This window comes from Cololabis saira, chromosome 13 (assembly GCF_033807715.1).
Source record: "Cololabis saira isolate AMF1-May2022 chromosome 13, fColSai1.1, whole genome shotgun sequence".
Taxonomy (NCBI): domain Eukaryota; kingdom Metazoa; phylum Chordata; class Actinopteri; order Beloniformes; family Belonidae; genus Cololabis; species Cololabis saira.
The window spans coordinates 32,453,234-32,479,623 of record NC_084599.1 but is presented as its reverse complement, the minus strand read 5'-3'; the positions used below and the strand labels follow the sequence as shown (position 1 = coordinate 32,479,623).

At 40.2% G+C, this 26,390-nt stretch overlaps 3 protein-coding genes across 7 annotated transcripts in view; 2 read left to right on the top strand and 1 right to left on the bottom strand.

Moving 5' to 3' along the window:
• Nucleotides 1-3,125, top strand: part of tie1 (tyrosine kinase with immunoglobulin-like and EGF-like domains 1) — a 43,181-nt gene extending 40,056 nt beyond the window's left edge. For 2 of the 4 annotated variants that reach the window (XM_061738711.1, XM_061738709.1), the window contains one exon: nucleotides 146-3,125. In XM_061738711.1, the coding sequence (XP_061594695.1) occupies nucleotides 146-217 (72 nt within the window). In that variant the 3' untranslated portion in view covers nucleotides 218-3,125. Of the gene's footprint in view, nucleotides 1-127 lie in introns of all 4 variants that reach the window. The other 2 variants (XM_061738710.1, XM_061738708.1) reach the window with 1 other exon arrangement.
• Nucleotides 3,126-6,973: 3,848 nt separating this feature from the next.
• Nucleotides 6,974-19,012, top strand: mpl (MPL proto-oncogene, thrombopoietin receptor). Its single transcript, XM_061738993.1, has 13 exons — nucleotides 6,974-6,989; nucleotides 8,651-8,771; nucleotides 9,033-9,208; nucleotides 10,272-10,442; nucleotides 12,787-12,842; nucleotides 13,193-13,337; nucleotides 13,470-13,584; nucleotides 13,770-13,939; nucleotides 14,440-14,582; nucleotides 16,313-16,466; nucleotides 16,590-16,671; nucleotides 16,885-16,972; nucleotides 17,179-19,012. The coding sequence occupies exons 1-13, from the start codon at nucleotides 6,974-6,976 to the stop codon at nucleotides 17,632-17,634; spliced, it is 1,893 nt and encodes a 630-aa protein (XP_061594977.1). The 3' UTR covers nucleotides 17,635-19,012.
• A 1,725-nt stretch (nucleotides 19,013-20,737) lies between these two features.
• ddah1 (dimethylarginine dimethylaminohydrolase 1) overlaps nucleotides 20,738-26,390 on the bottom strand; it is a 109,191-nt gene continuing 103,538 nt past the window's right edge. For both annotated transcript variants that reach the window (XM_061738674.1, XM_061738673.1), the window contains one exon: nucleotides 20,738-25,635. In XM_061738674.1, the coding sequence (XP_061594658.1) occupies nucleotides 25,519-25,635 (117 nt within the window). In that variant the 3' untranslated portion in view covers nucleotides 20,738-25,518. The remainder of the gene's footprint in view (nucleotides 25,636-26,390) is intronic.

Here is a 26,390-nt window from a genome sequence, read left to right as displayed (position 1 = left end):
ACAAAGTAAAAAAGTAGAAATGTTGTCACTTCCACGTGGAGTATTTGGATATTTTACGTCTGCTCCTAAAGAAATGTCGACAAGTTCTGTATCATAAAAATTTACATTTTTGTTCTTAAATCACAAGGCTTTATCCGCGTTGCAGGCATATGTGAATATGGCTCTCTTTGAAAACTTCACCTACGCTGGGATCGATGCCACCGCCGAGGAGGCCTGACTACCAGCCCCCCCAGACCCTCGCATACCACGTAGCTCCAAGAGGAAGTCGCGCGGGAGGTCGCCGCGCTACTGCCACCACCCTCGCATCCAACACCCTCGCATCCAACACCGGGACAGGAGGACCGGCCGCTCCACCGCAACCACCCAGCTATAGATGGAGGACTGTGAAAGGACACTGTACAGAGCTATTGCAGGCGTTGGGAGGTCGAGGAACATGGCTGGGCCATCAGTGGAGACTTGTGACTTCTACCTACCTTTTTCGGAAATGTGAACAGTCCCAGAAAGAAGAAAAAAAGGCAACAATTGAACATCTTGCGTTCAGAAAACGACCACCGTTGGACCTCCTTTTCCGGGGGTTTGAGAGGGACTTGCACATGTGGAGCTATGTGTTTTGCTGAAACACCACAGGGTCTGTGGGGTTACAAAGCTGGACCTTTTCATCTCGTCATGAAGATAAGCTGTAATGACAGCACGGATCAATTCTCAGACTGTTTGAGAGTGAATTCATATCGACAAACTTTCACCTGTGTAGCACTTAAAAGCCACCCCATTTGTGGCACTTGTGTGTGCGTGTGTACTGTATGTGTGTGTGTGTATGTTATTTTTTTATTATGCGTTTATAGCATATCACTGCCACGTGAAAGTAACTGCTACTGTACAGTATGTATCGTCGTGACACATTTTTTAAGAATCCAAAGCTGTATCAAAGCCTCATATTCAACGTAGTCAGAGTTACAGACTGATTTAAACTAGACTAAGCTGGTTATTCATATTTTGTAGTTAAAGTTATACCACAAAAGTATTTATGGGGGAAATGAATCCAGCAGTTTGACTCCAAAGTGGTGTCATCGGCTCTTTAGCTGCATGCTTTGGACACTCGGGTGAAGAGGAGCTGAGCTGTCAGCTGATCTCCAGCTGGTGGACGCATGAAGTTAATGATCCTTTCAGAAACAAGGCAGTTAGCCCAGTTTGCACGTTTCACAGCGTCTGGAGGGGAGAGGCCATGTAAAACAACCCTTTCATCCACATTGTTTCAGGGGTGTTTTGATGTTAAAACACTGTCATGGTTGTACATACCATCAGTCTAACTTTACTTGTATAGTACTCGTTGTACAACATGTGCAACACCTACAGGATTAAAACAGAAGCAGCAAGTTTAAAAACACACACACTCCCATCATCTACCACCAGGACTCTTAAGTATTAAAATAAACATTTGGTTCTTGATGCAAGCTTAAACCCTCATATTAACAACAGACATAATACACTGTGTCACTGTATTTTAGATTTACACAAAAAAAACCAAGCATAATGCAGTGTTGGAGTCCAAGATATGTTCCTCCTGCAACACATTTTTATTAAACACCTTTACTTAACAGGCAATTTAAGATAGTCCTGATTTATCTTCAGCTCTCCAAGTGCCTCCATTTTTATGTACTAGTTATCTTGTCCTCATACGTTCTCCTGCCTTCCTTCGTGTCTCCTTTTCAGCCCGTTGTTTGGTTTTTTTAAACACGATTTGGGCTTTTGAAGGCTGCTCCCCGTATCTAAACCATCTTCAGGGTGTTGTGTAGAAGTGCCAGTATTACCAGCATTAATCATTTTAGGGAGCACAAGATCAAAACCAATGTGGAAAAATGTTTCAAAACTCAGTGTTTCTATTGAAAAAAGTTTATTTTGCGAAAAAAGACACAACATGACCTGAGCTGCTGCAACAGACTGCTACTAGAGCTCAGTAAAACTGTTTTACATTTATACTTTTTATTTCTTATTTTTTTGTACCATTTTAACAGTACAACACAAACTTGCGGGTACTTCCACTACATGAGGAAGATGTCTTGAATGTTTTAAATCTTTCCCATTCTTAACTCTTAAACATTGGGAACTGTCTTTAAACCAAGAAGGTCAGCAAAAATTAATTGTGTAAGATCAATACCGTGTTTTTTTTCCAGGTTTGTTTTTGCTGTGCAAACACACCTGAATGCTCGCTAACATTTCATGTTGATACTGTCACCTGACTACAATTACCTAATTAAGTGCATTTGATAAGCAGCACCTATTGGTGCTTTTTAACTTCTTCTGTAATAAAAAAAAACAACGTTTTTTGGCAAATATTTAATGATGGGGTTATAAATTCCAGCGTGTTGTGGTTCACGTTGGGGCATCCAGTGTAAAAAACAGGTCAAGGGAGAGACGTAGATGATTATTATTGAGACGTGGACAGGACGAAGTCATTTTATGTCATACTATGTCCTGAATGTTGTTTTAGATTTTAACTTTATGTCTTATGCAACATGAAAGGTGCAGCCTGCACCCGTTTTGCTCTGCTCTCTGCAGAAAAGTGTCCTGAAAAGAGCGTGAATTCAGATGTCTGATTGGCCCATAACACAAACACAAAAGAAATCTATCAGTTCTGAGCAGCCAAGTCTGGCTGGTATAACAACATTATGTACGCTACAAGAATGTTAATAAATGTGCTCCTTGAATAAAGGTTTTGATGCTCTCTTTTTGTTGTTGACTTTGACAAAGACTGTGTGGTTCTGAGCTTGTGTCCTGCTCAGTAGTGAGGACACTCAGCTGCCGGGCGTCTCGGAGAGCTCAGGAACAGCGATGGTTCCAGCTGCTCTAAGCTGATCTGTCGGTGGGTTTCCTCCACAAACCAACTGCAGGCACAGAGCTGTCTGTCAAGCATTGCTTTCAGGATGCCAACTTCCTGAAAACTCTCTAACTATGTGTATCAAGGAAACAAGCGTGGGCTGAGATGTATTTTTAACCCATGTCATGTGGAGATCTATGTTTTGGATATGGAAGCGGTTAACAAGAGACCTTTATATGGCCTCAAGACTCTACGTAAATTCCCATAAGCGTGTTTGTGATTCCAGGGTAAAAATAAAACATTTATGCTGCGTGTCTGATCTTCAAACGCAGTTTACTTCCATCACAACAGTTCGTTTTTTGTTTGTCTCTTTGCAGTCTTGCCCATGTGCTTTTCATGAGGTTGGAGAGGTGGAGCCTCAGTAGAGGAAGAGTATATTCAGTTTTATTGCATCTCCAACAATTGGTTGAGGTTCTCATTAGATCTTAACCATCTTGGATGGTGGCTGGCGCCATTAGAAGGCAAGAAATGTTATGATTTGTTCTAATTCCTTCAAAATAGCTTCTGTTAAGGTTGAACAGTCAAAGCTAATGATCAAAACTGAACTGAGTGCAGATGGGGAGTTGCACTGAACCACGACTTAGAGCGATCTAACTCAGTAAAAAGTAATGAATTAACAAAGACAAATATAACAAGTTTGGATGTGGGTTTTTGGCAGTTTATATCCGGCAAGTTCAACTCAGAACAACGAAGGACGCTGTTCAGTCTTTTGGAACTACATACATGCATATTTGCTGACATCACAGCTCAACTACATGTAGCAGAAAAAACATTGGAGGAATTTGTAAAATAATCTAGAATAGTCAACAAACAAACAAAATAAATTACATAACTACAATCATTCATGAAAACATCTTAAAACTGCACACAAAACTGTAATACACAACTGTGAGCTCTTGCTTTTCCCATTGTTTCCACTCATTGATGAAAAATGCATTCTGGGATACGTTGCCATCTCAAGTCTACACCGAGGAGCAACATCTGTTTTTGTGGGTGGGGAAGGAGTTTTTATATCAGGTAAAACTAATTACAGCCACAAATGTATGTGTAGTAAAGGGCATGGTCTTTTGATTGATGGCTGGGCGTCACTTGAACTGAACAGGCCTCTCTTTGAACCTTGAGTAAAAAGGTCTGACCGAGTACAGCATGTTCCTCTTGCTTTGTGGTTTCACCTCCCGACAGTGACCTCTTTAAGTGCTTTCTCTTTAGGCTTCTACGTACTGCTAGATGTTTGGTGTCCCAGACAAAAGATGACTGTTGCGAAAGAAGAGTGGAAATATCTTTCTTAGCTGGTCTAAATTAGCGGTGTCACGCCATACGGTGCCAGTGCCTAATATAATTTCCTGACAGAGCCAGATGTCCTATGACTGTCTGCTGAATAGCCAATTAAAATGCAGCTTGAAATGTCGTATTAATGCAGCCCAGCGCATTCCTTAAAAGAAGCCAAACGTGAAAGAACCGAAACTTTTCCAAGACAGAATCAAATTGGGTGCAGTTGCGGTAACAGAATTCAAGAGGTTACAAGTTATGATACAGTCAGGGCTGGTGAGGTGAACCCAGGTGCAAAAAGGGGAGTTACAGAGTCCAGCAAGGCAAGAACTTTAATCTGTCTTGGAGGCAATTGGTAATACCCAAAAAAGACAGGCAGGATCAAGCAGACAAACAGGCAAAAAGCTGGCAGGTAAAAATCCAGAGTCAAAAAAAGGCAATCCAGTCATACACAAGGAGCAAAGACAAGGAGCAAAGACAAGGAGCACTTAGCACACAGGGAAAAAACAAAGACATGGGGAATGAGATGGGTTTTAATACACAGGAAATGAGAAACAGGTGAAAAACATTAGGGCTGAGACAGTAATCAAAAAAGGAGGGAAAATCCAGGAAGTAAATTAAACAGCACAACAGAACCAAGGCTACAAAATGAAACATTTTGTTTGTTTACTGCAGTGCGTGCTGATGATGTAATCTTACAACCCTTGACATTGGCAAATATGACCTTTTATTTTTTAGCCTACATATCAAGAGAGTATCATTTATTCTTGTCTCCTTATCAAAGCTTTAGCAGATTGAATTCGGACGTAAGATTTGATGACCTTATAAAACAGCAAAAATCCAGCGGTATCTGAGGTTTTTTGTTGAAGCTCCGTGTGGAGTTGTCAATAGCAACAGATATTTTGCGAGCTACACATTTGCATTGTTGCCAACTTAGCGACTTTGTCGCTAGACTTTTCAGACCCCTATAGTGACTTTTTTTCAAAAAAGCGACTAGCGACAAATCTAGCGACTTTTTCTGGTGTTATTGGAGACTTATCTGGTGGGTAGAGCCGAGCAGAGAGGAGACCCTCACCACTCCGCGTCCAGACTGCAAATTAAATGCGCTTGCGCAAAGCCGCCGCTGGCGTTTCTTTTTTCTTTTGGGTCACTTTGCCGGTCCCAAGCCCGGATAAAGGAGGAGGGTTGGTTGTAGAGCTAGGAATTTCACCCTACATAACAATCTTTTGATTAAATTTGCTGTTATAACATTTAACAATACAGGACAAAACTGATGTGTGTAATGTGGATCTAGACAAAGGATTAAAATCATTAAATGTTGTTAATGTTGAAATTATTTTTGTACGTTTGTAGTTCTAAACATATTTAGGGTGTTTTTCACTCACTTTTGTCTCTCCCACGACGTTATTCCTCTCTCCTACAGCGTCCATTACAGTTATATGCAAATTGCCAATTATGCAAATTAGGCGATGACGTCATTTAGCGACTTCTAGCGACTTTTGGGACAGCCAATAGCTACTTTCCTTACTGAGGAGTTGGCAACACTGCACATTTGTCTTGCATCAGAGATGGCTGAGTGATGTGTCGGCAAGCGTCTTTGAGTTGTCCACACTTAACGATTGATTGCAGATTCCGGAATGGTGACTGCATGAAATCAATGGGTTACCACAGTGATATTTAAATGGTGCTATCAATATAATATCAAGTAATAAGAAATATAACAATGATTTCCCTAAACTTATAATGAAATTGCATGGGGGGCAACAAGTTTGATTATAGCTGTACAATGTATGATTGATGCAAAAAAAATGAAAAGCGACATCAGAAGCAGGTTGAGAATCTATTGATTCTAATGGAAGAAGATAACAAAAGCAAAAGATCCTGATGGTTTCCCTCAGTTTATAGTCTTGCAAAAATGTATCTTGTAAACAATTGATGGGGCCTAACATTGTCGGAAAATAAGCAGTTACAGTGGAGAAAAGGGTTATCTTCATGTAATACTGGCAAGGTGGAGCGGTAGATCTATTCTATTTTTCCTTCGTGCTTTTTTACCGTGAGAAATCAGGTCATGGCTTTCCTGATAAAAGATTTTGATCGTGCAAAATTCTAGGTGCACTGACCAGAATGTGTGGGACCTGTGTGGGAGACAGTTTTTAATACACTTATGCACGTATGCAGTGTTTACGTCTCTGCTGTTTGACGATTATTTTTCACCACACGGCTGATCTCGAGCACACAGCCGCAAGATCTACCATCTGGGGAAAGACCAACGTCAAACAATCTCAGAGAGAAGTTTTATCTTTTCCAAACAATCTTGTCTCGTAAAATGAATGTTGCACCTTCAATCTTCCTGGTATTCAACAAGTGTTACACTCAGATTATGATCAGTACCAATATTAGACTTAAATATAGACATCTGTGTCATTTCCATAAAACTTGTATCTATGCACAATCTCAGAAGCCAAAGACCTTGAAACAATTGTATTGGTATATAATTGGCAAGCCTAAACAGATAAATGTTCTTTCTCTTCCATGCAACAACCATCATGGTTTTGTCTGCATGCATGCTTCATTGTTAATGTGCCATGGATATCCCCAGTTTAAAACAACAGTTAAATATATAGTAGCAGCAATCATCTACCCAGCAGCCTATTAAGATTGAATAGATCAGAGAAACGAGGCTTCACAGTATGGAAAGTTAAAATCATAAGACAAAACCAGGTGGCTTTATTGAACTTTACTGAAGCTCATTAAAGTAGGCCTACCAGTAAAAAAATAATAATTAAAGAAAATGGTGGGACGGTGCAGCTCAGCTGCATATTTACAGTCATGGGGAAGGGGAAAGGTTAATAAAAGGCTTCTGTTAAGCACAATAAAGTTGTTAGTAGTATCCTAACGTATGCAATTGATTATTTGAGTTATTAGTACTTCAAGATCTCTAGATTAGTTGGTTTCTTTAAGTTTAGCAGTTTAGCAATAGGTTGGGGTGCCTCAGTCTGCGTTCATCTCCTGAAGCGGTAGTTTACAGTCTGGATACTGAACCCACTAACAAGACACGGCTCTCATCCCTGCAGCAGGCCTGCATGGCATCCCTTTCAACACATTTACATGCAGACTTATGACTGATGCATGTCATGCAGTTAGGAGTATTAATTACAAAGTATGTGTATCTGAGATTCTATTCCACTTCATAGTAGCCTGAGATGTGTGCAGCAAAGGCTTAACCTTGAATTGGAAGCAGTACAGATAATGCCCCTTACCCCAAATGAATGAATGGCATAGAAAGCGCGGATGATCTCAAGATATTTTGCCGTTCTTAAGTTCCTTTTTATAACAGTTTCAAGTGCAGAAATATTACTTGTTTAAACATTTCTGGGCTTTAAAATCATGCTGGTGATCTAGCAGAATCAGTATCAGGATGTGGTTCATCTGCAGACAGGCTGGTTGCTTTCAGAGGGCATGAGCCGCCGTATGTGACAGCAGGCACTGAAACTCCGAGTGTGTTTGTCAGATCTTAAAGTCTTAGATAAAGCCTGTATTAGTGACTGCTCTCATCTCTGTTATACAGCCATTAGTCAGTAATGAAAAACATGACTGAATTGTCCTCAGTTCCCCAGACCTGCCTTTTTTAGTGGCAGCTTCCAACCTACACAAGGCTCACTTCCTGCATCGCTTGTCGAAATGGGCCGACCTCTCTGCACCGTTCACTTATCCATGCCCGCTCAGCTTGTGTTGTCGTAGTTCAAGAGCCCCGGTGCATTAGGAACCGCCGATCCTCAATTTACAATGAATTTTCTCTGTGGGTGGAAAATACTCACTATTGTCTGGTGGATAAAAGTTGGTTTGATGCCTGGAATTGTCAGTCATGTTTCAAAAGAAGGTAAGGCTCGAACATTATTAAGATTATGTTGAAATACAGTTTAAAAATGAATGTATCCCCTTTAACAGCAGCAGTTGTCTCTTTTGTTGTTAATTTGTGAAGAAATTATATGAACTAAAATAACGCAAAGACACAAAATAACTTGTTTTAAATGGCAAAAATGTGGTTTTAACTCCCTTTTAGCACTTTGTTTCCATTGGGTCTTTGATCAAAGTTTGATGTGTTTAAATCTTTAACAAATTAACAAAATGTTTACGTTTACGTTTTAAAACATTGCCAGAGAAATTCCGTATTTATGAGAGCATGGCATCTTGTCGCGTCTAGTTGTTCATTTATAGGGGCATTACAGAACCAGAGCAATTAAATATTTTGTTGAGAAAATAAATTGAAAACAAACTACAGTTCGGTGCACACGCTCCCCTTTGGGGTTCAATATGTTTTAAGACTTTCTCCCACCAGATGGCAACATTGTTAGCTCAGCAGAAAGGCTTGATCTGAGACTTTAAATGACTGCTCAATCTAACAATTGCATTTTTTTATCTCACTAAAATGAGAAAAAAACAATCTTACTGTTGTTCAGTTATGTCATTTGTTTGCATTAACCTTGTTTTTTGTTTCCGGAGCAGATCTTCTTCTCTTAAAGAATGATGGGAACCCTAAATGTTTCACTCGCACTACAAGGGATTTCACCTGCTTCTTTGAGACTTTTGACAACAAAACTTATGATTTTCTCTATAAAACAACAAGGTATGTTTTTGCTCAGTAATTATATCAGGATTTGTTAATTGAGATATTTCAAAAAGTCATATTTATATAGCTACTATTTAGAAATTCACTTGATACTCATGAGTGTGATCTGTGACCATCTCCATGGCTTCTCATAAAAACTGTACAAATATATATCTTTCATTTGAAAAAGTTAAACTTAGACCTTGGAGGACTTTAACTGCTACTGTGCAAATGTCTTGATAATTAATGTTAAAATGTTTTTGTGTTCATCACTTCAAGGCAGCCCACCAAGAGCTGTGAAATGTCTGTCCAGAGAACAGAAGAGGGAGCTTTCCTGCACATCTGCTCATTTCCCAGATTTGATATTTTCTTATATAGTAAAACAGACATTCAAGTGGTGGAACGGACCAAGAATAAGAGTCTCTACAATCGAACCATCTACGTAGAGGATCAATGTAAGAAATTTCTTCTATTTATTCCATCAAGTTTTGTTTTTTTTTTAAAAGGAGGGGCTAAAGAAATAAACATTTGGAGTAAAAACATCTTTGGCCTTGTTTCTAAGAAAATAAGTGCACAATAGTGCTACAGCAGTTCCCACTGCTACGAAGGCTGGCATATTCTTCCCCAGGTCCTCACAAACTGTCATCATCCCACGGTTTATTGACAAAGGTTTGGTTTCTCCAAGATTCATTCATTTTTTTACCTCCTGTGATTATGTGCAAGAGTATATTTGAAGGCTTCTCACAGCAAAACATAGTACATGACAGAAAAGTAGGTGAAGCAAGTGTGGTGAGGGTAGAATGGAAGTACCCTGGGGTTAGGTGGTGGCATTGGGGCAGATTTGAAGATATGGTGAGAAAAGAACAGAGGAACATCTAAGGTTGGACCTCTTGGATTTAAAATAAGAGAGGCTAGATTGTGATGGTTTGGACACAAAGAAGAGGGATGACAGACGGATGACCGACAGAAGGACTCTGGTGATGTAGCTGCCAGGCAGCAGAACAACAGGAAGACTAAAGGAAATAAAGCAGATTTCTGGATGTGGTGAGACATGACATGAAGCTGGTTGGTGTGACAGGGGGAGATCTACAGTGGTGACCACTAAAAAATATTTTCAGATAAACACTATTGGGTAGAAGACTACTGGACATTGCATGTAATGTACTGGTCAGTGTTGCATCACTGATAGACAAAGGTGGGTTGACAGCAAAAACATTGCGCGGGAACCAAAAATAAAAGATTCTACCCATTGTCGTCTGATGGGGCTCCATACAAACTTTAGTCTGGAAAAGGATAGCTCTATTGCCCCCTGTAGCCAGACAATCTTTGCATCCATTCTCACATCCCTTCTGCATTTTGAAGTCCAAGTTGAAAGTGACAGTGCCATGTTAGCTAAATAGAAATCAAAGGAAGTGTCTGTGGATGGAAGGATGTTTATACACCCTACATGTGATTCTCTTGAAGGACACACGAACCAAAACAATTGGCTTTGTAATGATTTTTTTCTCTTACTTGTAGTGCTTCTCGATTCTCCTTTCAATGTGTCCTTGGACCCAAATGGCCGTGTGGGAGAACTGCAGGTTTCATGGCACACAAAAAGCACCCCATACATCAAGGATAACTTGATGTATAAGATTATTTACTCCTCCAAGGCTGTTGGAAACATAACAAAAGAGGTAAGAACAATTTGCCAATAAAACTATTCTACTCCAGTAAAGAGTTTTAATTTTACTGATTCTCCTCTGAGCCACTGTCCTGCAAGTTTTAGATGTTTCCCTGCATCAACACAGCTGATTCTAATTGATGGGCCTCACCAACTTGTCATCAAGGCCTGCACAACTCTGTTGGTGACATTCATTTCAATCAGGGTGTGTTGACGCAGGGAAACATCATCACGGTGGTATGTGGGTTGTGTTCATGAAAACTCTTCTCTGCCAACGCCGAACAGCTCATTTTTCCATTCACTCTTGTTTGGTGTTTGTTGGATTGGATGATTCAAGTTTGAATAAAAATAACACATACTGGCAATTTAACAAGTTATCCATTTAACAAACAGGAGCATCAGTAGTGTGTGGAAAAACCAAACACACCCACAATAACTTGGCACTTCCCCCTCATTTTGGCAACCAGCCTGGTCACACACTGCTGTGGGATGGCATCCCATTATTCAACTGGTATTTGGGGCAAGTCAGACAACATGATTGTGTTGGTCACTCTGATACAAATAGCACGCCCAAGCTGATCCCACAAGTGTTCAGTGGGGTTCAGGTCAGGACTGCTGGCAGGCAAGTCCATCCTCTGCACTCTCAAGTTCTGGATGTAGTCTCTGATAAATCAGCTCTGTGGGGGCGAGCGCTGTCATCTTGGACGATAGAGATCGGTCCCAGACTCTGGAGACATGTGATTACTCTACTGTGCATTGGACCCTCTCCCCACAGACCTGGTAAAATCCAATCTTGCTGCCATCAGCCCCCTCATTACCCAAGTGATAAACCTTTCCCTTCAAGCTGGCCACCTTCACTCAAAACTGCTGTCATCAGGCCACTTCTCAAAAAACACACACTAGATCCAGACGACTTTGCTAATTACAGGCCCATATCAAACCTTCCATTCCTTTCAAAGGTGCTAGAAAAGGTAGTGGCTACTCAACTACACAACCACCTCAAACTCAACAGCGTGTATGAAACTTTTCAGTCTGGTTTCCGTCAAGGCCACAGCACAGAAACAGCGCTGGTCAGGGTGACAAATGACCTGCTTATGACAGCTGATGCCGGCTCCCCATCCCTTCTCATTCTCCTGGATCTGTCCACCGCCTTTGACACCGTTGACCACAATATCCTGCTGCAGCGTCTTCACACCACCATTGGCCCCTCCAACACTGCCTAAAACTGGTTCTCCTCCTATCTGACTGGAAGAACCGAGTATGTTGCCCTGGGGAAAGTCACATCAGAGGCCCACACAGTCACCTGCGGGGTTCCCCAGGGCTCAGTATTAGGACTATCTCTGTTCGCAATATACCTGCTCCCCCTTGGTCATGTAATCAGCAGGCATGGACTGTCATTCCACTGCTATGCACACGACACACAACTGTATTTAAAAACTGGCTCTAACCACTCCGACCACGCTGCACTCTCCCCCTCTTCCACTCTCACCACCTGCCTGGAGGAGATAAAAGCATGGATGAAGCAAAACTTTCTTCAGCTGAATAGCTCCAAGACTGAGGCCGCATCCTAGTTGGTACTAGTTGGCACCAGGTCCGTACTTCCACCATAACCAGTATCACCATCTCTGATCAAAACATTCCACTACTTCCAGTCATCACCAACCTTGGGGTAAAAATAGACCCCCATCTCACATACGAGGCCCACATTCAACAACTCTGTAAAACCTCGTACTATCACCTCAAGAACATCGCCAAACTCCGTCCTTCACTCACCATGGCAGATGCTGAGAGGTTGGTCCATGCTTTTATTTCCTCCAGGCTGGACTACTGCAATGCACTCCTCATCGGCATTCCTAGCAAGAGCACTCAAAAGCTCCAATACATTCACTCCCATCACTCCTATTCTCAAAACCCTCCACTGGCTCCCTGTATAACTCCGCATTCATTACACGGTCTCTCTCCTCACCCACCGATGTGTTCATGGAACTGCCCCAACTTACCTCATGGATCTCCTCACTCCTCAGACATCCTCACGCTCCCTCCGTTCCTCCTCCACCTACCTCTTAAAAACCCCAAAAACTAAACTCTGCACAATAGGTGATCGAGCCTTCAGTTCTGCTGCTTCTCGCCTATGGAATGCCCTCCCAGACCACCTGGGGCATTGCAGACTGTGGATGCTTTTAAATGTGGCCTAAAAACCCACCTTTTAAAAAAAGCCTTTTCCTGTTGATTTTATTCATGGTTGATTTTAACTTGTAGCACTTTGAGATTTGTTTTTAATGAAAAGTATTATTATCATTAATAGAATCTCATCTCAATACCTTTCTGCATTGAGATTGCTTTCAATGATGATGAGCCTCGTTTTCCCAGTGAGGGAGATGCCGCCCCACACCATCACACTGCTTCCAAAAGATGCAACTCTATCGGTGCAGCAATCAGCATAGCGTTCTTTTGCGTCCTCTCCACACTTTCACCATATGATCCAACTGTGACTCTTCGCTGAACATAGCGTTCCTCCACATGTTCAGGCTCCAGTGCACGTGTTGCAAAGTCCAGCGCAAGAGTCAATAACAGTAAAATGAGCTGTTTGGCATTGACAGAGAAGATTTGACAAATCTTTCATGGATACAACCCACATACTCAGCTGTGCTGCTCATCCCACAGATCTATGTTCCTTACAAATGTGTTACCATTTAAAAGGGAAATAAACAGGGTTTCCAACAGTATTGCCAAGAAGCAGTTCATAAATATTGATGATAAAGGCTCATTATTTCAGACAACCAGAAACAACATTCACCTCCTGCTGACACCAGGCGAGGAGGTTGAGGTCCAGGTTGCTGTCAAGTCTCCTGATCATTCAGATGCAGGACATTGGAGCAGCTGGTCGCAACCTGTGCGAGCTGCAGTTCCTCAAAGTGCAGGTGTGTCTTACCGAGCATAAACCAAATGTATAAATGACTGAAGGAGCAATGAGGAAAAGGACTATACACATAATCTAAACCTATTTTTACTGACATGCAACACTTCACTAACTGAACTGCTTCTCTTTCCAGATGATATCTCACTAATATGCTCCACCCCGGACCTGCAGAATGTCACCTGTCACTGGAATGCTTCCAGATATGATACAGAAAATGAGTTCAAACTGTTCTACAAGATGAGTCTCGGGTAAATTTTAAAAAAAAAGCGCTTTCACTACCGAACCAAAATAGTTCAAAATTGTTATGTGGGCAAAAGAAAAAGAAGAAATGAAACAAGATTTTTTTTATTTAAGACTGAAGTACAGTAAAGATATCTTTGATGTTTATTTTGTTTTGCATGCATTTCACATGCCGATAATGCGATTGTTGCAGGGAATCTTTGAACCGGGGCGACTGGAGCGAATGTCTGGCTGACTGGATCATTCATGACACGTGTCATTTTCATGGAAATGTATCAAGAAAAATGAGGGTTAAGCTCAAAAGCACTTCAGCTTCAACCACCAGGACATTCTTTACTAAAGAGTTCACACTCAACAGGTCCAGTGAGTGCTGCTCTTGTTTCTCTCGGTTTCTTCTTAATATGAAATTTATATTTTAAAATACAATATCTATTTTCATTATTTGTTTTATATGTTAAGAGAAGTCAAAACTACAAAGCACATGTACCATGAATATACCAAACAGATGCAATCACAAAACAATGATCAGATTATCTCTTCCACAGCAGAAAATGATGGAGTTGAAAGTGTTACCTTTGGATTTTTTATTTTTTCAATTTAGCAAAAATATATGTTTGTCATTCAAAATATTACGCTCTATTCAACATAACAGTGCAGAGTACACGATGAGGCATTTTTTCTGGATGAAGGAGGAGAGAGGAGATGTTGTAGATGTTTTATTTCAAATATCTACATTAAAGACATCAAGAGATGGCTTATCCTGTCTTTAATGTAATTTAAGCACCATTAGGGTACCTTTTATATTTATTGATCCCTCCCAAGTTTGGTCTACTAATACGTTTTACATACTTTTACGTTTACAGTTAAAACACCCCCACCAGGTCATCTGAGACAAGTGCAAAGGAAGGATGAGTTGTGCCTGGAGTGGGAGGCCCCTATCCCAACCTTGTCAGCCCACCTACAGTATGAAGTTGACTTTAACGTCAAAGGACGAGAAAGATGGAAGGTGAGTTAAAGTCTCAGTAGCTGTCAAAACATGTGGCCATTCAACATGCTTGAGATGTTTGGGCTTATAACCAGATTTGTAGTGCTCAAATGTAGGACTCAGATTCCAGTAAGATTCAAGCTTTGATTTTAACTCGTATTTGGACTCATATAATCAGATTCAAATCCTCTAATTTTATCTTGTTTTAATATCCCATTATGATTTGACGTAAAATAACATATATCTGCTTCCACGCAAAGCTGCAGGGGAAACCGTTGACTATTGATGTTAAAATTGGGCAAGTGATGCAGCTGGCCTTTCAGTTAAACTCTTTGCAAAAGTTTTGATGATTTCACTGTAAATGATTTTAGGATGAGACAGTGCTAAAATAGGAAGAACATATGCTCATAGAGGTAAATAAAATGTGTTTTAAAGACCTTTAGGGTGTAAAAGAATAAAATTAATGCTGTTTCAGTTGTTTTAGACGGTTCCTTTATGTCTCTCAGTTTAAGCAGCTGCTAGCCCAAGTCACCACTGTGGTTGTGTTTACAGCGGCTAACACACTGAACAACTCAGAAGTACTTCACACAATCCCACCAAGTTTAATTCAATTCAATTCAATTTTATTTGTATAGCGTCTAATACAACAGATGTTGTCTCTATACGCTTTCCAGAGACCCAGAACATGACCCCGGAGCAATTATTACATAAACAATGGCAGGTAAAAACTCCCCTAGTGGGAGAAAAGTCTTAAGCCAAACAGTGGCAAGAAAAAACTCCCCTTTAGGAGGGAAGAAACCTTGAGCAGGACCAGGCTCATAAGGGGGGACCCTCCTGCCGAAGACCAGACTGGGGGGGGGGGTCGGGGACGTCAGCAGCACACAGCAGGCAGGTGGAAGCAGCAGCGGGATGACCAGAGGGCAGTGGGGGACTGCCTTTAAAAGGGGGGAAAAGGCACTAGATCAGTGTCTCCCAACCTGGGGTCTGGGCCCCCCCTGGGGGGGCGCCAGAGATCTCTGGGGGGGGGGGGCGCGAAACTTTGTCTGCTTTGAAATTATGCAGTTGTAAAAATTATATTTGTGAATGAGTCATTCATAAGACATTGTTAGGAATAATTTATGAATGTCTTGAATATTTTTTGTGACAAACACAGGAAATTATTTCATTCCTTATTATTATTATATCATTACTTAACATTTATTCTACTCCGGAAAAATGTTAAAAAATGTTGGTCTCATATTAAAAAATAAATTTTTCAGAAATATTTTTATGTCCTTTTGTGCATATTTTATACATTGGTAACATTGGAGAAAAACAAAGTCATATGTATACAGAGTAAACCAAAGAGAAATGTATAAAAAAAAAACATAATTAATGTTCATTTTTTCAATTAAAGACTATTTTGGTGCTAGTACGTACGGGTCGGGGGGCCTGGCTGGTCTTAGACACAAGTAGGGGGGGCTCCAAGGAAAAAAGGTTGGGAACCACTGCACTAGATGGTGCCATTGTGCCAGATTTACCCATTAAACACTGCTAATATCTGCAATCTTCAAATCTAGGGGAAATACTGGACGCTGCACCACTCTAACCTACTTTTATCAGGGTAGTGGAGTAGTAATTACAAAACGCAATGAATACTACATTTCAATGGAAATTAAAATGTATTTTGATGGAAACCAAGTCTAAAAGAAAGCATGCCATCAGAAGGTAGTGCATCATCACTGAGCTTATCTTGCCATTTGTGTCTCCAGATAGGAAAGGGCCCTGAGACTGAGACGTGTGTGAAGATTCCAGGAGGAAGTCAGTTCAGCATTAAGATCAGAGCAAAACCTACTGGGTCCATCTACGCTGGTACCTGGAGTGACTGGTCAGAAGTACTCACTGGTCACGTGGCACTCGACAAGAGTAAGCATCACATAAAACGAAGCAAATACTGTGTTGAAAAAAAACTTGAATGAAAAATAAATGAACAAAAATCCGAAGTATTGCTGTCCCTCTATCTAGTAAAGATGTATCTGACCCTTTCAGGCATGCTGCTCATTCTGTACGTCCTTGTTCCCGCGCTTTTCATCTTCATCGTCCTCATATGGCTTTTATGCCTTTACCGAAGGTAGCATTCCTCCCTCTCGTTCACATTATACTCCTTAGGAATTTTTAAATGAAGATGCATATGTGTGTGTGTGTGTGCGTGTGTGCGTGCGTGCGTGTGAGTGTGTGTGTGTTTTTTTTTGGTTAAATTATCAAGAAAATTGTAAATTAATCTTCCACTTGGTGTCAAAAAAGTTTAATCAGCTTTATCGTTTATTATTTTGTATATTTTCAGAAAGATCAAACGGTACTTGTGGCCCCCGATGCCCGACCTTCAAAAAGTTCTACAAGGCTTCCTGACAGAAATCAACAAGCAGAATTGGGTAAATGATTTTAATTTGTCATGAACGCGCGACACACACAATTAAATCTCACTACATCACACTAATGTACTTTCTTTCTTCCCTGTGGGTGAAGAATATATTGACTATCATAGTTACTAACGTCTAGTATTCATTCTCATAAATGCTCTTAAATATGTGTTGGTGTCCCCAAGTATTAGATAATAATCACTGCGCATGTCACACAGGACCCTCCTATGGCAGGAAAGCAGTGCTTTGTGGAAACCAGTTCCTCTGTGGTGGAGATACTGTCTGAAGCTGAGGTTAAAGGACCAGGGAAAGTATTGGAAGAATCCTCTGAACTCCTGTCTTCTGACGAAAGCCTCTCGAGTGAAGACCGGACAGATGGCAGTTCTGCAACCGACATCTTTCCGGACTACGTGACTCTGAATAAAGACACTGTCATTGTTTGCCTTGGAGGAAACAGTTACGTGTGTGAGCTGGTTGAAGAGGACGGAAAACCTCCGGTGGAAAAGGAGCTCCTGCAAACTTGTAGCTGTTCATCTTTCATCAACCCCTACCTGGGAAATGAAATAGTCAACCAGTCTTACTTGGTGATGGCTGAGCCTGCAGACAGGAAGAGGTGCGAGATCTGCGATGACAGACGTCTCGGGAACACCTACACTAACCTGCCCAATAACTAAACGCACAGTACAACGAGTGTACTTGGTTTTCAGCAATGCACACTTAGGCTGTACTTACACTTCCGTACTGACTCTAGAGCACCATGTAAAGGTCTTAGAGCAGGGGTGTCAAACATACGGCCCGCGGGCCGGAACCGGCCCCCAAGGAGGTTCGATCAGGCCCGCGGGATAATTTAAAAGTGAAAAAATACATAAAAGACATGGAATTAAAATTTTTAATAAGATGCAATTCATGTATTATCCGCTAAGGGGTGCACTGTTTTGATCAGAGTAGAAGACAACAGCGGTATCAATGTGCCATCTGCTTCTTTATAAATCTCATTTAATCTTAAATTGCATTGCTGTATTTTTCAATACCAACTAACTGTTAAAGTTTTGTGCCTTTGCACAATCAGTGGGATCAGTTGCAATGCATATATGTGAATGATAAAAGTAAATTGCACATTTGTCTAAGGAAATATGAGGTGTTCCATGAAATGTTTTGTAAAAGGAATGTTCATTGAATTTCAACGTTTTCCTAATGTTCTTGTGCTTTTTTACACCAAAACAAAGGAAAGACATGATATTTTGAGTGCGACTTCCATACATGCTATAATATAGCATGTATGGTATCATTTTAATGGTCCGGCCCACTTGACATCTACCGAGGCCGTATGTAGCCCACGATGTGAAATGAGTTTGACACCCCTGTCTTAGAGCATATATAGGCTCCATCCATACGTCATCTGTACCTGCCTATTCCTAGTGGGGGTCACAGGCTCCGCGGGGGCCAGCTCTCTGCGGATGAAAGGCAGAGGTACATCCCGGACAAATCCTGAGTCCAGGTTGAAGCTGCACAGATATCTGTACATGAACACACTCTTTGGCTTTAGTAGTAATGGATACTGTCCTGCAGCGAACCATCTGCTTGAAGAGGACGTCTGTGTCGGGTTTAGGGGGGGTCAATCTGCTGATTCAGAAGCAGACCATCGATTCTCCAGAAAACTTGTTCTGCCAATTCACAGATGCTTGTACAGTAGGTGGGATGAAGCTATAACAAGTGCAGCCAATTTGTAAATGTTTTTTTTATGTTGCATTTAAATATATTACAGATCCCAAGAGGAAAAAAATGGGGCAATGTAAATTACAAATAAAGACAAAATGCAATAACTGTCAAATCTCCCAATAATTGTTAAAATGAGGAACTCTACCATCTTATGACAAAAAATTTTCATTTTTAAACTTGATGTGGCAAAGCTATATTTGTTCACTGCACACGGTCCAGTCTGTGTATGCCTGTGGACTGAGGGGAGCAGTTAACGGAGTTTTGGGAGAGGAATGTTGTCCCATTCTGTCTGATTTCAGAGATGAGCTCCTCAACAGTCGACCGGTGCTTCTCAGTCATAAAGCGTAAAGCCTGGACCCCAAGCAGACAAGCGGAGCATCTCGACGACGTTAGGAAAATGATTTTACAGAAGATGTTTCCCAATTTGTAGATGCAGTTTTTCACAGACTGGTAAACGTCTACCCATCTTTACTTCTCAAAGAAGCTTGTTTTGTGTCCAGTCATGTCATTGACCAGATGCTAATTAACCTAATTTGTTGTAAGAAGTACCTTTAGGTATTCCTTTTTAACAGAACCAACGTTTTCAGCGTTTTTTTCCCCATGTCTCAACTTTTAAGACTTGTGACTACCATCAAATTCAAAATAAGCTGAAATTGTAAAAATGTTCTGTTCTTTTTACAAATTATTGGTTTCTATGCAACCTTTCTGTATTTGCATTGCATCTGACAACACACAGATTTGTGAAGATACTTAATACAATTTTGCTCTTGTTTGTTGTAGTGTTCACATTTATACTTAACAGATCTGGTCTGGGTTGAGTCAGAGGTGATTTCCAACCAAAATGTAAACTTTTCTGTCCTTGTATCTTGTTCATTTATCATATCATTTTATATTAAATTCAATTAAAGTTATCCTACAACCAAAGTTGTCTCTAGGAGCTTTCCACAGACCCAGAACATGCATCATAGCATTTTATGCCCCATTTGCACTGGATTAAAATGATCCGAGAAGCTGTGGGTGCGTTATAATTTCGCAGGATGATTTTATTCCAGCGCAAATACACCATGTCTGGGATTTGTAAAGTAAAAATTCAACCACAAATTACCGACCCTATTTCAGAAAACAAAGTCAGGAGATACTTATAATGGTAAAAGGAAGATTTTCCCTTCCACAGTCACCTGGTGCTTGCTCAGGACAAGGATTGTATCAAAAAAACGGTTTCCTTAGCAAAGCAATGCTTAATTATTGTTTTCTTTTATTGGCTTTGTGTTAATTGAACAACTATAGAACAAGTTTAACTGAATTGTTGAAGTGCGTTTAGTTGCAATTTGTCATAATTTAGTGTGATATAAATAAAGCTGAATTAAAATGAATTAATCCCAACCAAATGCATGTCAGTGATTTGCGTGCAGAAATCTTTTCTTTTTTTAATGACCTTCACCTTTTCCGTCTCGTTGCTAGCGTAATTATGGCAGAGACATTATATAGTCCCATAGTATATTAGGACATTAGCCTCTGTACACCACATGTTACGCAAAGATCTGATATTTTTGGCAGACAAAACAATAAATCAACATTAATCAATTGTCATAGCATGTATTTTTGAAAATAAATATCCCAAATCTTTATTTCTTCTTGTTGCTGCTGTGTAATCCCTTCAGACTTTGTGGGGTGCTTGTTTAAACCCAAAGGAGGAGATTCAAAAGAATTAAACAACTGATTACGACTTTCCCTTCCTCTAACCAAGCAACAGAAAGAACTTTTGCATATCTACAAATGGTACTGTATGCCTGTCTGTCTTGCATTTTGTGTGACACTAGGTGGTGGTAGATATTAACTAGCAGAGCTGTGTTGACAGGAGTCCCTCAGATATCACAACAAAACTGAAAATGAGACAAGAAGCACTATGTTTTTGTTCAGGTTGGTATTTTACCCCAGATTCACTTTTGGAGGCCACACTTTCCATGTAAATGTATCACCAAATGGTTTTAGACAAAACACTTCCACAATAAGTCATATTCAATCTTAATAATAAAAAAGAGAAATCCACCAAACAGATGAGTAGTATATGCCTGTTTATTTAACTAAGTAGACAAAAGCATCAATTTAACATGATTCAAATAATTATTACTTACAACTTGTTCAACAACCATGAGACCTGAGATGGAAAACTTTACAACATCGTGACTGTGGGTGACGCCATTATTAAGAAGACAGAGAACAGGCCTTGAAGGTAAAATGTAATGGATGATGGAGCTTTCCCAGCCCAGAGGCCAAACAGGTATTGAGTGTTTTAACAGCATTCTCATTTTCAGTGGCTATTATGGCAGTTTCACAACACAATTTTAGATATAATGACTTCTTTTTTTTGTCTTTAAAGCCAGTGGTTGACATATTGCAGAGCAATCAGACAGTGTACGACTGTTCCCCCTCTTTAGTTAAAAGCACGTGAATCGGCGCTGGCTCCCCAACAACTGCATGCTATCATCCCGCATCCAGCCAGCCGCTCTCTGTAAAATATACTGCTGTCATGCTGTCATACTTTAACGGCAGGTCATCACATCTACCGTGTATGCCAGACTGTATGATATCATGGCTGTAAATTAACCCAGAATTGTCCATGAGGCAGTAACAGAGGGTGGGAGAAAAGGAGGGTCGAGGAGTATAAAACAGCCAAAAGAAAGAGAGAATTTAAAAGAGCGAGTGTTTACTGGTGTACGAGCTTATTCTGCCGATGTGAATTCTTTCCACGTTTCATCACTGCCCACTTGCCCATACGCTCACGTCTACGGAGGGAGGTTGAGTCATCTCCTGATGTCATTTCCTTAACTTTTTCTTACCATCACACAGAGTTCCAGCATGGTCTCAGATCCGATGGACTTTAACATGTACGGTCAACCACGGTAGCTGCACGTGTTTACAACATTTATGAGTATTATGTTGTCATGTTTACAGGCCTCGAACGTAAAACTGCTCACAACACATATAAGGCCTCCACAACGGGGCAACATCAGCTTCTTTGTTTGCTGAGTGTAAGTCAGCGGAGCCACGTTTTCTAACTCATTTTGAAACTCGTGTTCATAACTGCGGACTGCATTGCTGCTCCTTCTTAGTTCACTGTGTGTTAGGGTTGCCAACCGTCCCTTGAAAAACGGAATCGTCCCGTATTTATAAACTAAAGTACGCGTCCCGTATTGAGCTGAAATGGGACGCACTTTGTCCCGTATTACTGTGAGAGTCAAAAAATAGTCCTAAAATGCCAATGGAAAATGGCATTGAGCTGTTGAGTTTTCTACAGACTTTCTGTTTGCACTTTTGTTATTGTACTAAAATTGTGCACTATTACAGAATAGAGGTTCTGCTTGCTTTCTATTGTTTTATATTAATATATACAATGTTAAGTTAAGCAGGACAGGTTTCTGTTTAAGAAAGACACTTATTTTATTCAGTTCATCTCGTTATTTTGTATTAAAGTGAATTGCTGGATAATATTTTGTTTTCCATGTGTTCACGGCATTCAAAATTATGCATCTAATTCAATTCAGGTTCGAGTCAAATAGTTAAAAAATTCACAAAACTCACAAAAAAAGGAGCTAAAAAAATTCACCATGCCAGGAAGGGTGAAGGTAACCGGGTTGGCCGGCCCTGCCGGTGAGGTGTCCCTTATTTATTTTTCAAGGGAGTTGGCAACCCTACTGTGTGTTCACCTGTTGTTGGTGCACTAACACAGACATGTATTGACTGCGATGCCCACTATAGTTTGCACTCGTTTGTTCATACAATGCAGGATGTTTCTCTTGCACACACTCACACCTGACTGGTGTAAAGTACAACAATGCTACAAGAATGGTCTCCCTACAGTTGAAAATATCAAACCTCAACAACAGACACCATCAGATATCTGTGTTTAGACTGCTGTCACACTATGTTTAAAGCTCGGTTAGTAACTTCAAGCGTAGTCGTTTATTAGTTGTTTGTTAAGTTACTCATGCAACAAACAGGGGTTGCTATAGCTACTAGCTTCATGACTCATACAGTCTGTGGCTTTTTTTTAATAGCATAAATTTGAAGTGTGTAAAACAACTGCTATCTGTGTAAGTGCAGACTTATTTTTGTAACGATGAACACAACCAGAGGTTTGCGTGTTTATGTTGGTGAAGCTTGACAGCACCGTAGCCAGGAGGAGGCTGCATTGTAGCTTTAGCTGCAGGAGCTGCTTTGCTTAAGCAGGGAGCCAAACCAAGTGCATCTGTAAGAGTTTGGTCAGGTTACTCTCACGCCCAGCTTCCCTTTTCATATTCTGCTGCAGTTGGAATACGTTTGCCGGAGTCAGCCTGCATTTTAGAGACTTTGGTCATGAATGGTAAAACACTCGTAAGGCAATCATAAGCATAGACTGCAGGCAGCAGCTTTAGTTTTAATTTATAGTCATGAAGAATTTAAACAGCATAAATACAGACAGCTGCAACTTTTCTCCTGGAGTTCCGGTACAAGTTTAGCACCATCTCTTCATACCCGACCCTTTGCCGAGCTAATGATGTCAGAGGACCTAAAGGGCCTTCAGCATCTTTCACTAGCAGTCAGTGTTCACTGCTCCAAAGAGGCACTCATATGTTAAAGAGAAGCAGAGGGGCTGTGTCAGTGTAAGTGAAAGCTTAGTTTACCTTATTTCAATGAGAACATACATTCACAACCTCTGCGGCACGTTTTTCTAACATTTATGAAACTAAGGCTTATGAAGTGATACAAACTTAATGGCTCTTGTGGTATCACTTAACAGGCTGCTGTTAGCATCTCTAGACTGTGGAGGTTATTAAGAATAGGTAAGAAAAAAAAGAAGCAATCATTTGGGAGGGACAGTTATGAAAAGTACCAGTGTCATGTCTAAATTAGTAGAACACTGAAATATTATTCACAGCAAAACAGAAAGTAAATCGTACTCCATCATACCATACCATGAGGCTGTTTCACAACCTGGATTTCCAAATGGGAGAAATCAAGACCTCTAAATAGCCACATAGTTAAAATCAAACTTGGTATCGATGAAACAGAAATAGTTTAACTGTAAAATTTGAAAACAAAAAGACACTATTTACTGTCGTGTGAAAAGGAAACTGCCATCTTTCAATTCCGATAGATTTTATCCATCAGAACAGAATGCAAAATAAACCATATCAAATCCATGCCATATCTTTTCAACCATAGATGAACAACAACATAACATAATGCCAATGTACATTTAACTAAGCCAAAGTATTTCCAAATGCAGATGCAGCATGAAAAAGTGAACGTAATACTCAATGATTTGAAAATAAAAGAGTAGGTAGCAGCCAGATGCTATTTACCTGGCCGATTATTCATCCGAGCTGAGAATCAAACAATCAATTTGCTGTTCATTGGCAAGTGTGATCACTTCTATAAAACCAGAGGTTTTGGCAGCATGTTGGTCTTGAGTGGAGGATAATAGATTTTAGCAAAAAAGGAATTACCTATTTATCCAATCTTAGAAGGTTGACGCCACATATTATCCCGAACCGCTCATACCAACTGATGATGACGGCGGCATGAAAGAGGCCTGGTTTTGAAGCTGCACGACTTTGGGAATTTTGCAGCTGCAAATAAATGGATATACCAAAGTAAACCCAGCAAATCTACAATGGAATAGTTGGCTGAGAAAGAATAAATGTTGTTATAATTCCCCAGTCTAGACTTCAACCTGTTAAGAAAACCATACAACAACTAAAGCTCACAAATCTCAATGAACTGAAGCAAAACTGGAAAGAAAACGGGGTCAAAATTCCTCCACAACACTTGGAGAGACTGATAAAGTTATACGGGTAATGATTACTGCCTCTGCAGTTTGGTTGCAGAAAATAATGCTCGTCACGTGTTGTTCATCTGAGGTTGATTTTAAAATATAACCTTAAAATGAATCAAAAGAGGGTTTACTTTCTTTATCATGCAACTGTAAATCATAACAGTAGCATTTCATCACATTTTGGTCCAGGATACAGTTTTTGAAAACTGAGTTTCATATTCATTGCATAAGCAAAAACTAAAAGTTATCACAGTTAAAATGGTGCATGTAAATGACATGAAGCATCTGTGTAGGCTTTTTTTTGTCTTAATGTAGATGTCTGTGTTTTGTCACTTATAAATCTGCAGTGCAATATTGGCAAGACTGTAATTTACAAAGCGTAGAAGCCTACAAAACACAAGTAGTGGATTCTATTGTCCCAGTGCTCTTTGCTGTGTGGATCTCCCAGGGTTGTAAACATTGGACAGTAATAAAGGTCAACACTTGAGACCCCTAAAGGGTCTTAAAGTTAAAAGGATGGCACTCGACGTGGCACTTGGTTTACTCCTCTTCTGGTCTGGGATGAGGAATTTCATAATGTGGGAATAAAACTATTCTAACCTTTTTGTAGTGATGCAAATACTGTTGGAAATCATATAATAAGATACAGCTTGTAAGTTTGATCTTTTGTGTTGCAAGTTGTTTTCTTTACATTGTAAATACATTTCCAATTCATTACAGAATGCATCCAATTTTTAATGTACAATTCTATTTCCTACAAACATGTGGTTAATCTGAAATTATTGTATTTATCAGCTGAATTATTCACAAACTTCATGACATTTCAATGCAATTTCAGTGAATTTCCAGTGTACCTGATTACTCTCTTTAATTAAACTTATCACCTGCTCCTAAGCAACATTAAACATTTCCATTTCTCCAAGTGACAGGAGAGGTATTTTTTCAACCTCAGGATCTGGGGTGATTATTAGTACAGGCTCCATTTGGTTACCGTGCACTAAAACACCACTAGCAAGTATGCTCAGATGTTTGCCTTCTTGTTGATGAGAACAGAGCAGCACGTGAGGGCCCCGTCCACCTTGCACTTCTCCTGGTTGGACACGGGGATCAGCATGTGGTCCTTCAGTTTCTCAAACACCTGCAAGACACATAAACAGTGTCAGTGGAGGTCGTTTACAATCTACCTTTTCATATTTAAACAGCTCAGCCGTGGACTGTTAAGACTTTCTTTGTTTTATATTAATACAAAGATAAAACTATTAAAAAAAAGGCTTTTTGCTTCTATATTCAATTGAATTGAATTGAAAAATGTGCTTCTAAAAATGCAGCGTTATTGTCACGATGAGGCTGAGTATGACCCAGATGCAGGAGAGAGGAAGCGGTAGGAGTTCCAAAAAATGTGATTTATCTTCTCCAAAAACCAAAAGCGCTACTGACCCAGAATTACAAAGGAAACAAACAAACAAAAAAAACGAGCTTAAGCAAGAAAAAAAACCACAAGCATGACATGACACAAGGCGGAAGAAACAGTGAGGACCAGCAGGAATCAAGGGAGGGACAAGACTATACACAGAAGGCTTGATGACACAGGTGCACACAGTCAGGGCAGATGGGAACAAGGGAAGTCAAGACATAACTTAAAGGGGACCTATTATGGCATCTAATACCTATTTTAAACAGGCCTTGAATGTCTTAAAAACAAGCTTTTGATTTTTTTTGCTAAATAAATTAGAAATTCAGCCTCTGAGCCATGGGTTTTCAAAATAAAACAGGAACCTAAATACCAAAACTGTGAAAAAAACCTGCTGCACTCTGACATCCATTCATTTCAATGACGCGTGCTACACATTGATACATTTAACAGCAACTACCTCACATCCTGGTGCTTCCTCA